At 33.5% G+C, this 13182-nt stretch overlaps 1 protein-coding gene across 1 annotated transcript; it reads right to left on the reverse strand.

Moving 5' to 3' along the window:
• Nucleotides 1–1085: 1085 nt before the first annotated feature.
• On the reverse strand, nt 1086–11171 carry LOC149898226 (peroxiredoxin-2-like). The gene is made up of 7 exons (XM_090115333.1): nt 11018–11171; nt 10897–10942; nt 10282–10423; nt 9723–9858; nt 8738–8840; nt 6236–6364; nt 1086–1401 (listed from the first exon to the last, which is right to left on the reverse strand). Exons 1-7 carry the CDS (start codon nt 11048–11050, stop codon nt 1310–1312), a joined length of 681 nt encoding a protein of 226 aa, XP_089971459.1. The 5' UTR covers nt 11051–11171; the 3' UTR covers nt 1086–1309.
• Nucleotides 11172–13182: the final 2011 nt, after the last annotated feature.

Genomic DNA, 13182 nt, shown 5'->3' on the forward strand with positions numbered 1-13182 from the left:
ATAATTAATTGGTACTCATACAAAGAGATTTTAACCCGACTTTTTTTACAGGGAGACTAAAGTCTCCGTTTGATAGGCAGGAAAACTAATCATCTAAGTGAAAAACCAACAAGGACTATATCCAAGTGAAACAAAACAAATGTATGTATTCCATACCCTACTAGCACAGTATAAAAAGAGAAATCTTCGAACAAAGGTACATCGCGCCGTTTGTATGTATGCTTGCACTTGGCCACGCCCCCCGTTCATGTAAGTACGTAGGTACGCACGCACACAACGCGGCTCGGTTCCTACTCTGGGACCGTTCTCGCGAGGGCCGCGTCATTGCTGTGAGCGGTCGGTGTTTGTTTATACAATTATTTAAAATATCAATGTGACAAGTGACAACCCTGTGCCTCGCGAGTTTAGCTACCGTGCGTTCCTAAATGCCGAGAGTTGGACTACTGCTCTCTTTATATATGTATACTATGCTATTAACACGGTCAAGCAAGAGGTTTTATTAGGATAAGGGCTGCCTCTTCAGATATTTCATAAATCTATATCATAGTAGTCTTAAACTACGAATCTTTTTGGTGTAGGAATATTGTATGTGTATTGATTGTCAATTGTAGGTTATGATAATGTTCAGTATAAAAAAATAATTGGTATTTTTTAAAGAATAGAAAAAATACGATCACGAGGCGTGATTCGATAATAAATTTATAAAGAACTTAAATGACAATATAAAGTCAAAATATCAGATTCAAAACTATTGATGTTAAATGAACCATAAGAACAGGAAAATAAGGGTTGGCTCTTTTTTGTTTTGAATACATTTCAATCGATTACATTGATAAAAGCAATCAGTCTATTGAAAGATATATTTATTTGATTTTGTAGAATATTGAATGACGACTTTTTAACAAAAACCCAATTAATTATAGGGGCTTTACACGTGAAGCGGGTATCGAAACAAAAATTAAATTTCCGATTTCAATCATTTTTTAGTAAGTTATTAAATTAATAAATAAAATATGTACCACGGGCGCTAGTTTAGTATTTTTTATTGTTACACATTCAATTGTTTACAATTATTATTGTGTTATATAATTCGATATTTAATTGTATTACTAATGACAGTCTAATTCACGTATTATATATAAAAGCATTATTTTACAATTAAACAATGTTTATTCATTCCTGTCGATGACAATTAATATATTTTTTTACATGGCAACCCTTTTAGACTGTCAAAGTTGGAAGTGTTGCCTGTTATAAGGCATTTATAGGCCACTAACAGACTGACAAAATGTCTGACTGACTGACTAATCTAGTTCGCTTTCTGGAAGTATTCCTTGCTCTCCTTAGGATTAGGTTTGATTGTATCCGCGTTACTTTCTGGGTTCCAATTAGCGGGGCACACTGAAAGATAAAATTTAATTAAGTTAAACATATAAACTTAACAAACTCAAGGGAGAATACATTTATTTTATCTTAGTTAAAATAACTGAAAATTTACGCCTACAAATAATCAAATACGCTATCAAGGATCACTATCCAAACCAATGACTATGCTAAATGACGTTCAGTCAAGACGTTGAACGTAACATTTATTTATTGGTACATAATTAAATTAAACAACTTGACGAGTTGTTCTTTAGTCATTCAATTAAATAGCAGATTCTGACGACATGTATATTTTTGGCATGCCCCCGACGTCTGTACAGATTTTGTTTTATAAGGTGTCGTTGTTATCATCTGATAAGCTAATGCGATTATTTATGCAAATCATGTTTCTATGTAATATATAATTGTTATTAAATTTTTCGACACGCTATCATTAGCTTCACCTGTATGTTTGTATTTAGCGGACACCTTTAGACTCAATTTTGACCCACATTCAGTGCCAGCGTAAGGGCCCCTGACACACGGGGAGAAAATATTGTGGCACCCACTTGAGGCAAGAGACTCAAACTTCAGACCTTGGCGCCCCCCAGAATTTGTCGCCCTGGGCCATCGCCCCATCACGCCCCCTTAGGCCGGCACTGCCCACATTAAATGGACAGATTTAATTCCAACTTTGTACCATGATGTTATTATACAAAAAAATCATGGCTTTAAACGTTTAGTTTTCAAAATATAAACAACACACAGCAGTTGAATCTAGTAGGCATTTGATATATTTTAATGCTAAATATAAATATTTACTTTTACAACATTACTTCCCGCAACAAAATTAGGCAGGCAAAAATAATCGTAATTATTTAATGTGCCGTTATCATCTTCAGAGTTATTATATACAGTGTGGAAATTTTCGATGGGCCCTGGAGGGAAAGTATTTGAAATACTGGAGATAGCAAATTTTAGACTTCTAGACAGGGTCTAAGAAGAACGACGAATATTCGACATACATACAGAAGAATGCATTGGTACTGAATGCACGATTACGACGAATTACGAAACAAAAATCCTACTTCCCACTAATACCTATTATAAATGCGAAAGTTTGTGAGGATGGATATGTTTGTTATTATTTCACGTAAAAACTACTGAACCGATTACAATGAAATTTGGTATGTAGGTAGCTGATATAACCCCGGAAACCTTACAGGAGCGGGAAATATGCGGGTTTTTCTTTGAAGACACGGGCGAAGCCGCGGGCGGAAATCTAGTAATGTTATATTTTCCTCGAAACTATCTTGACCTTCAAATATCTCTTTTAGATACAAAAAGGCTTATGGCAATCATTAATTAGTGACAATCATCTGATAAGCTAATGCAATTAATTATGCAAATCATGTTTCTGTGAAAAATATAATTAAGGTTTCTAATATGCTTTAATTAGCTTCATGGTTCACCTGTATGTTTGTATATAACCGATTCCTTTGGACTCAATATTGACCCACTTTAAACGGATAGATTTGATACTTTGTACACTTAAAGGAGAATGACCACGGGTGGTATCGGTAAAATTTTAGTTGTGCCACGTATTCGTGCTATTGTTAATTCCTATTTGTATTTATAACTAGCGGTCCGCCCCGGCTTCGCCCGTGGTACATATTTACGTTTTCTCTACATAAAAACCATCCTCGTATTTCAAGGAATATAATAAAAAAAGAATTATCGAAATCGGTTCAGCCGTTCTCGAGTTATGCGCTTACCAACACATTTTGCGATTCATTTTTATATATAAGATGATCATATGTATCAATATTAAGTCTTAATTATACCGGAAAAATTGAAATAATAGTAAAAGTTTGTGTTTTGAAACATGTATGACCACGTATGGAATTGGTAAAATACTGGTTGTGTCACATGTTCGTGATATTGTAAATTCCTATTTGTATTTATAATGATCATATTGATCACTTTAAAGTCGTAATTATACCGAATAAATAGAAATAAAAGTAAAAGTTTTTGATTTGACACATATATCTATCTCTCTTGCAAGCGTCCTGCGTCACATGTCATAGTTTCGATTTGAAATGAATGTGTTCGACGCATTGTTCGACGTTATTTATTTTGAAATAATGTTTATTATTACGATCTACTTTTCACATTTATCTTGTAAATTAAAATATTACCTGTGTAATAAATGTAAAACTTATCGTTTATCGTTAGTTAGGGCGAACTCAGTTTCGCCACCAGAGACACCTTTTCTTTGCTATAAACCTCACGGAGCCCGAGACCTTTCCAACGAATGCAAAACCGTGGAAATTTGTTCGCGCGTTCTGGATTTATAGCGTCAGGAAGGAAAAACCGACTTATTTTCGGAGTAAAGAGAACATTATGCGGTATCTTCGAATCTTGCCAAACAAGTTTCACTTCCGACACGTATGCTGGGCCCACACGCTCTTTTAAATATTTATTAAATAGAGTGATTCAGGAGGAAGCTTTTTCGTAATTTGTCAAGTTTAAGACAAAGCAGGCGAAGCCGCGTGCAGAATGCTAGTGGTTAATGCCTAATTACAAGTTTAAGAGCGTATACGCACTATGCGGGCAGCCGCATTGCGGGTAGCCGTCCGGCTGACCGCAAGCACAATTATGTACGTAATATTCATTTCTATGCGCACTGTGCGGTCTGCGGTAGCCGCATTGCGGGTAGCCGTCCGGCTGACCGCAAGCACAATTATGTACGTAATATTCATTTCTATGCGCACTGCGATGCGGCTACCGCAGACCGCACAGTGCGCATAGAAATGAATATTACGTACATAATTGTGCTTGCGGTCAGCCGGACGGCTACCCGCAATGCGGCTACCCGCATAGTGCGTATAAGCTCTAAGATTATGTTTAGATAGACTTAGATTAAAAAATATGGGGGAGTTCAGGGGAGATTTCATATATGGCTTAAATAATGATATAAAATATCAGTTGAAGATAAACTATTGATAAAGCACAACACGTGCCTTTACAGTATGTTTATCTTATAATAAAAAAATTATTTGTACTTTGATGTAAATAGCAGTATCGTATTTATGGATGTGTTTAGTCAACACGGAATTATATTTATTTATCTATACAAAGAGGTAGTTTAGGATTGTGTTAATCTCTAGATTTAATTAACTGATTTTGAAAATTCTATAACTAATAAATATAAAGACCCATTATTTGTGAACAACAACCCGGGCGAAGACTACCGGCTAAGCAGCTATTTATATAGTAATACCAGCTGTCCCCACGTAAGCGTGTCCAATTTAAAGTCATTTCATATGAAAACGTAGGTACGCACATTGAGTTACTATGTAGAGATAAACTACGATAACATGGCGCGCCCCTCCAAATTACTGTTTCAATGTGTGTAGTGACATCCTTACGAAGGAGTTTGTATGTAGTTGTACGTATTCGTCTTTAGTACTTTACGTCCAGATTTGTTGGTCAACTAATCATAAGTTGCCGAGCGCCCAAGACAACGCACGTGTCGTTTTCATAGAATACGTCAGTGCAGCGCCATTACTAATAATAATGAGCGATTAGAGCGTGACTAGTCGAGCAACAAATCCGTGGATTTGTTTTTCTTTGACGGCCGTCTCATTACGCACACATGCGTTGTGAATCTTGGTGGTGCATTGTAAATACTTTCACAAATACTTTCAAACGTTTTGAATTTTGGAGGGGCGCGCCATGTTATCGTAGTTTATCTCTACTACGTACTAGATTCAGTGATGTTTAGTAATAGAACATTGCATAGAATCTTTTCGAACGCACTAAGAACAACGAAATAATTTGACATAGTGGGGTTAGAATGACCATTCGCTCGTTAGATTTAAATGCACCATAAGTAATTAACATCTTTTGAGCATTATCATTTCAGTCTTTAAGATAATTATATACTTGTTATCGGCAAATGAAATAATCGTTTTACTGTAGGTTGTTTATGACCATCATATTTAATCTTATCATTAACTTCAATATATATTTATAATATTATTGATTTATTACTTTACGAACATTAATTTATATTGTCATTGTTTTTATATTTAGTGTACTTGATAACCTTATTATGACTAAACCACCTTTGAATCCTTCTATTTAGTACAAAACGCATGAATATGCGATGAGCATATTTGAGCTTGTCGCGAATAGACGTAACAGAAGACTGTTAAAATGAATTTTATTACAAATTGAACTTCCAAAACGGCACACTACGCACACACAATTAGGCTTCAACGTAAGATGGAATTCAATGTTATCGTGAGCGAAAAAGAGACAATTGAAGCAAATTATGGCTACCCATACTTCAATATTTCTCTCGGAGTACTAATAGCCTAATTTCCTAACTCTTTTGTTTTCTTTCAAATAGCATTCGGTCGAGTAGTAAAAAGAGAACCCCGTGCGGCGCACGACGAACGCATGACGAGGGATTGACGCGACGTTGCCGTTACGCATAACGAGCGAGCGGCTAATGCGACGTTGCCGTTTTGCATGATGAGCGGCTGACGCGACGGTGCCGCACCGCACGATGAACGGCTGACGCGACGTTGCCGCACCGCACGACGAACGGCTGACGCGACGTTATCGCTCCGCACGGCAGGCGGCTAATTAAAGCTATGTTGCCGGTCCAAGCAAACAGTTTCATGCATTCGTTCATTTCAAACATTCGTCTTCGTGCATATTACGTTGAAAACACAATTGGGAGATTTTAATTGTAATGTTTAAGTTTTGTTTTGCTAAGTTGCTGCTTATGTACCTGTTTGTGTATAATCAATGTTTTCTAATCATAATTTTACAAAATCCATATAATCAACAAAATTACCTTCTCCATGTTTATCAGCAAACTGGAAAGCTTTCACCAATCTCAATGTTTCCTCCACAGAACGTCCTACTGGCAGGTCATTGACCGACATGTGTCGCAAGATACCGTTCCTATCAATGATGAATAGACCTGGAATATAGAGAAAATATACATAACAAATTATAGACGCTTTACTTATCGAAAATTGTAAGAAAGTCACTGGTATGACTTTTCTACAGTCTACTAACCCACATGGTCTAAGATCCGAATATAAGTCGAAATCTATCTCGTATGTCGGTACCAGTTACTTTCACTTGATAGGATGATAAAAAAAAAATGTCAGCGCTGTTTTATTACAAAATTGTTTTATTATCTCGAAACTGCAATTAATAAAAAATGAAAATAAAAGATTTTTTAATAATTAATAAAAAATATCCTGTTCAGGAGTTTCCCAGTCAACCCATTTTTAATACACTATTGGTCTCATTCTATTATCACGCCGTTGCATTTCGACTTATATTCGGATCTTAGACCAACAGCTTCGCATTTGGGGACAAACTAATTTCCCATGAGTACGAGATGTTTCAGTCTAATAAAAAGTAGCGTATCTCTAGCCTCTATGTTCACTATTTTCAGTATATAAACATATTTCAGACACTTTTGCGTTACTAATATCAGGAAAGAAAATATTATATTATTAGCGCCATCTATCGAAAGTTCTTGAAATTTACAAAGCCTTAATGTAGGATTTTTTTTTAAAATAGAGAAAATTTGATTGATGGCAAGATCACGAGTAACCGGCTTGGCGTCGCAATAGCAGAAAGACGCTGTTTCGTATCCAACTGCGAATTTTTTCTGTTTGAATTGAAAAAAAAATCATTTATAAAGCATTTGAATGCTTAGTATTAAATTTTTATATTATGATTAAAAATAATAATAAATTAAAGCCTCTCGGTTACTAGTGATCTTGCCAGCAATCAAATTTTTCTCTATTTTTTTTTTAATTCTAACATTAAGGATTTGTTAATTCCAAGAACTTTCGATAGATGGCGCTACTTATTTTCGCGAATAATATAATACTTTCTTTCCTGATATTAGTAACGCAAAAGTGTCCGAAAACTTGAGTATAGATATCTATAGAGCGCGAACAACCAAGTGGGAACAGTAGGCACAGGTGGGAACAACACGACGTTCCCGCCGCGCGCGCTCGTAGTCGTGGTTGAGTGCTGACGAAGTGCGTTGCTCTTGATTTTTATTCATATCTAGGTATAAACATGGTAAAATGTGCAGTTATATCTTGCAAAAACGATACTAGAAAATACACAAAATTGAAATTCAGTTTCACATTTCATCAGTAAGTCGATTCTTATACTTATTTTTATGAAAATAAATTTAGCATCGCGGGGGTGAAGGGGAGGTGGGAAGCGGACACGCGCAGGCTCGCTCGCGCGCCTCACTCCCGCCACGTGATCGTAGTGATGTGACCTGACCAACGCTGTACTCGATATAAAGTTTACTAGAAGAACTATATTATTTTAACAAATTATTTATTTAACTTTAAAATTAAAACTCTCTTAAAAATGTATTATTTAAATAAATTTGTGGTGTGTTTGGTATGATACAATTTCTAATATTATGAATGCGAATGTATTATAGTGTAAATGAAAAGTATGTAATGTTACGATATATGGACCGCTAAATTGATAGAATGGATAAAATTAAATAAAAAATTATTAATATTATTTATTAGTTATTTCATTTTAAATTATTAATTATTTCTCATTTTAAAACATTATTATTATTGTTCTATTTATTATTGAAAAAATAGCACTAAACCCGATCTTTTATTTTATTAATTTTAATATTTAAGAAGTGCATACGTTTTTCTGATATTCCAATTAAACATATTTTTTTAAAGTACTTATAATTAATACAAAAAAATATTCAAATGGAATAAACACACTTTATTCACTTGGTAAACAAATTTAAAATTACATATTTATACTTTATTCATACATTTCTCCTTTAATAACATATTGAACATAAAATTTACATATGATACATATTTATTTACATAACTTATCGATAGCTCATCACGCAATTGATATCTATCCATCCCTATTTGTCACACACACATCTATATAGTATCTATAGCTCATCTGCCTACGATGTGCACAAAGCAATTTGTGCAATACACGCGCTCTATACTATATCTATACTCTAAGGTCCGAAATATGTTTTTATCAATTTGAGTTGATTTATAGCATAAACACATTTTAATTTTGACTTTATATTTTTTAGTGAGTACTGATGTGAAAAAATATAAGCAATTAAGGCAAGTTGAACTAAATACTTTTCACACATGCTGTTATACACTGTATAGTTTTGTTTTATTACACTTTTCAATGTACCTATTATACATTCTCCTTCTCATTTACATGACAAACTCAAAAATATATTATTTTTAATAGTACATAGTTAGTAGTACATCTGAAAAAAGAATCTAAATAGAATGATTATTACCTCTTAATGCAAATCCATCTTCCAATAAAACATCATAGTCCTGTGAGATCTTTTTCTTATAATCGGCTAGTAGAGGAATATCCAATTTACCAAGACCTCCATCCTAGTAAGAAAATAATATTTAATAATAATATTAAATTCCTTTGCATATATACAGTGCAACCTTAATATAACGTACCTCAATATAACGATTTCCTCGATTTAACAAATTTTTCGTAATCCCCTTGAATTGTCCATAAGATTCAATATAAATTATCCCTTTACATTACGAACATTTTGTGCGAACCACCTCTTTATAACGAATTTTTAACTATCAAGAAAAGTATCCACCTCTAATTAACGAATTTCGTCAACCCAAATCCTTTATATAAAGTTCCAACCAATGCAATGTAATGATTCTTAATCTCATAGTATGTGATTCATGTCGCGACAGGTTTCGACATGCTTTTGTTCGTAAAACGATCATTTTTGTTTGCATAATTTAAATTGGAAAGTAATGTGAACACTGCTGCTCGTCACTATTGTTATAGATGCAAGTTGTATAGGATCAGAAACGTAAAAGACCTCTTTATAACGAATTTTAGACCAACCTAACCTCAACATAACGAACCGAACAGTTCAACGAATTACTTGATATAACAAATATTTATCTGTTCCCTTCCGATTTGTTATATCGAGGTTGCACTGTATATGAATATATGAATTAATATACAAAATATGTTAGAATGAAGAATGTAAGAATTTACTAATAAGAATAAACATATATAAGATTGTTGGTGGTATTAAGATTATTGCAAATTATAACAGTTATTCTGTTAAATAGCTAATATACAAATATAATAACAGTTATTCTGTTATTATGCTACAACAAAGTTGCATCAAAATCGGTTCACCAGTTTAGTCATGAATTCATGGTAGAATTTACCTACCTTCCAAACAAAAAATTAATATTAATGGTATAGAAAAAATGAATATAGGTACATACCTTCCTTGGTGTATTGACCCAGGCAAGATGGCTGAATTCCGAGTCTGTTGAAACACCAATCACTTGACAGTCAATGCTTGCAAAATCTTTTGATCTGTCACTGTATGCAATAAGCTCTGTTGGGCAGACAAAGGTGCTGAAATTGTAGAAATAATAATTATTACCTGGACTTGCCAATTTATTATTCCAGGTTTATATAATACTAGAGGTCCGCCCCGGCTTCGCCCGTGGTACATATTTCAAAATAAAAGGTAGCCTATGTCCTTTCTCGGGTATCAAAATATCTCCATACCAAATTTCATGCAAATTGGTTAAGTAGTTTAGGCGTGATTGAGTAACAGACAGACAGACAGAGTTACTTTCGCATTTATAATATTAGTATGGATTATTACAAAAAAATTCAAAGAAGTTAATGGTCTGCTGTCTGTTTTTATGAAAGCTTAGAAAACTATGCCATGGATTTCAATGCAGTCTTTCAAAACAGAGAGTGTGATTCTCGAGGAAGTTTTAGTATACAATTTGTTTTATAATTTGTCTCTGGTGGAAAGCCTATACTCACAAATCTAATGGGTAGAAGACGAGTACAACATATTTGCCTGAAAAATCTGCTAGTTTCAACTGATTGAATTCTCCATTTACTACAGCTGTGGCTGCAAAATCAGGTGCAGGCTTTTGTACCCTTGGGACGAATGTTGCACTAGCTGAAATTGTAAATAAGTTGGTTATTAGTCAAAATAAGTTTTTGACCCATATGAAGTCAGGAATATAATTTTGTGAGTATTATGTAGTTTGCATTCTAGTGAAAGATGAAGCGATGACAAATGCTTTAGGAGGTAAAATGGAGAAATATTATAAGAATAAGAACAGAGAGAAAAGCTGTAGATACAGATAGAATAAGAAGAACAGAACCAGTAAAATTTCTACAGGTTGACTTAGTTCAAGTTATGTAAAGTAAGTCTGATAATAAATTAACTGGGTTTTTAACGTGATTATACTTCTAATTTTCTATAATTACATGTATTCCAGGAAGTGTATAATTCATAGGATTCTTTCGCCTGTCTCAAGACGTACGAAAGTAAAATTTTATTCAATCAATTAAATTATGCCAAAGATCAGGAGGTCATTCGAATAATTATGAATTCCAAATTGTATGAATTATGTAATATCTACTTACTTGTGGAAAAACTATTTTTTGTTATGGATACGGCCGGTGTGAGAACCTAAAAGAAAACAATATTGTTACATAAAGTACAAGTTATGTTACTAACAGTGTAATGATAAACTGTATTACTTACTCGTCGAATACATTGCTTAACAAAGAAGGACATATTTTCCAGTTTAAGAAATTAAATAAAATGGAATTCTCTGGTAATTCAATGAACTGCGAAACCTGATAATGTCAAAATTAAACTTCAAAGTCATGTTAAATTTGCTGTCACAGAACGACGTTGAATGACTGTGTCAACCAAGTGTCAACTGTTACAAAAACAAAAATAGCTGTTGCCATCGCCAAAAACAAAAAGTATTAAGCTCCGTTTTCCAATTACAGCACTAGAGCGCATTATGCGGCATAATGCTTAACGTTGAATGTTCCAACTACAGCAACGCTTCGCACAAGATATAAGCTTCTTGGCTTCGCACAATCGAGCACTAGAAAAAGTAATGCGCGTGAATTGATGCGTGCAATCGACTTAATCGTTAGTAATTATTAATTGTTGGAAATTTTTTTAAAGCTTTCGTTTCATTGTAGTTTTTTCGAAATAATCAAAGTTAATTCAAATTGTGTTAAAAAATAAATATAAGTATGGATGAAGTTACAAACATTGAAAAAAATGTTAATGAAATAATCAAAATCCAAATTACTTAAAATAACCGTAAATATTTTTCAACCAATTATTATGTATACCACTTTATTTACACATTAATGAGGTTATTGCTAACTCTATGAATATTTTTTTTTCAACACTGAACTTAGCGCAACCTGCTGGTGCGTTTCATGTTCCAATTAAGCATCAGCATAATTCGGCATTGTGCGGCACTGAGTCGCATTATGCTTTGTAATTGGAAAACGGGGAAGGAGTGATTTTAATTTATATAAAGAAATAATTAAAACAAGCGGCATATTTCAAAATGGTTTAACTAGAAGAAAGGTAGATAGTAAATAAGTAAACAGAATTACCCACGAATAGAAAAATGGCCTGGTATTTTTTCAGTTAAAACGCAGTTAGAAATTTATAAGATTAAATTAATACGTAAGTAATCTTTTATAGTGCGACTAGGTTACGCCCGCGGCTTCGCCCGCGCAGTCAAAGAAAAACCCGCATAGTTCCCGTTCCCGTGGGATTTCCGGGATTGCGTCATTTTCCCGGGATAAAAAGTAGCCTATGTCCTTTCTCGGGTATCAAAATATCTCCATACCAAATTTCATGAAAATTGGTTCAGTAGTTTAGGCATGATTGAGTAACAGACAAACAGACAGAGTTACTTTTGCATTTATAATATTAGTATGGATTCTAACTTAATATAAAAAATACCTATACAATTGGATTGTTATTTTTGAAATAACAAAAACTCAAGTGGAAGTTTAACAAACAAACAAACAAGTGGAAGTTTATTAATGATTGTCGCTAAAATAATTAATGTCAAGCGATTATCACTCAATTCGGATTAATTATAACAGTAGATAATAAAAAAATATTTCATTGTATCGTAATATCATTAAAATAGGCACCAATCGCTTTTAATATGAATTGAGTCCGTTTTAAACCCCTGTCCAAACTTGCTATTTACTAAAACAACAAACAACGCCTAGTTTACATAATATTCAACCATTTTACTAATTAGCTAACGTTTCGCTGTTTGAAATGCACTATTAAATTAAACTCTAAACAGCACTAACATAACCAAACTCATTACATTTGCGCCTGTGAATGAACTCGCGTGAAATTACGGATAAGTTAATGTTTTGGTGAATTATTTTGAAATGTTTTGTTAGTAGATATTTTGATGCTTAATTTTATACGAAAGAAAGAAAAATACTGTACTCTTTTTAATAAAATTCAACATGGCACTGAAGTACTATACCCACTAGATGACAGAAGATAAGAACGAAAACCATTGACGAAAACAGATGTTTTATTGAAGGAGAAAAAAAAATTAACAAAATTAAATTGCCTCTTTTATGTACTCTGAAGTCTGATTGATATATTATTATGTACACATGGACCTAATGCATGTACAACAATCAATACGTAATAAAATATAGAAAGAGACAAGTAATTTACAGAACTTCTTATTTATCTTCAATAACAATTTCTTGCCATTTAAATTAACGAACTTAACCGAATCACGAATCTTATTTATTCACTCGATCTGATTGCGAGGAAGGCATGAAGAGTTATCGAAAGGTTTAAACAAAGTTTAATGAATAACTGTCAAAACTTTGCTCCACCCGACGTTT

Source organism: Colias eurytheme, chromosome 23 (assembly GCF_061535395.1).
Source record: "Colias eurytheme isolate Ceu_HAF_F1 chromosome 23, ilColEury1 Martin Lab GWU primary, whole genome shotgun sequence".
NCBI lineage: Eukaryota > Metazoa > Arthropoda > Insecta > Lepidoptera > Pieridae > Colias > Colias eurytheme.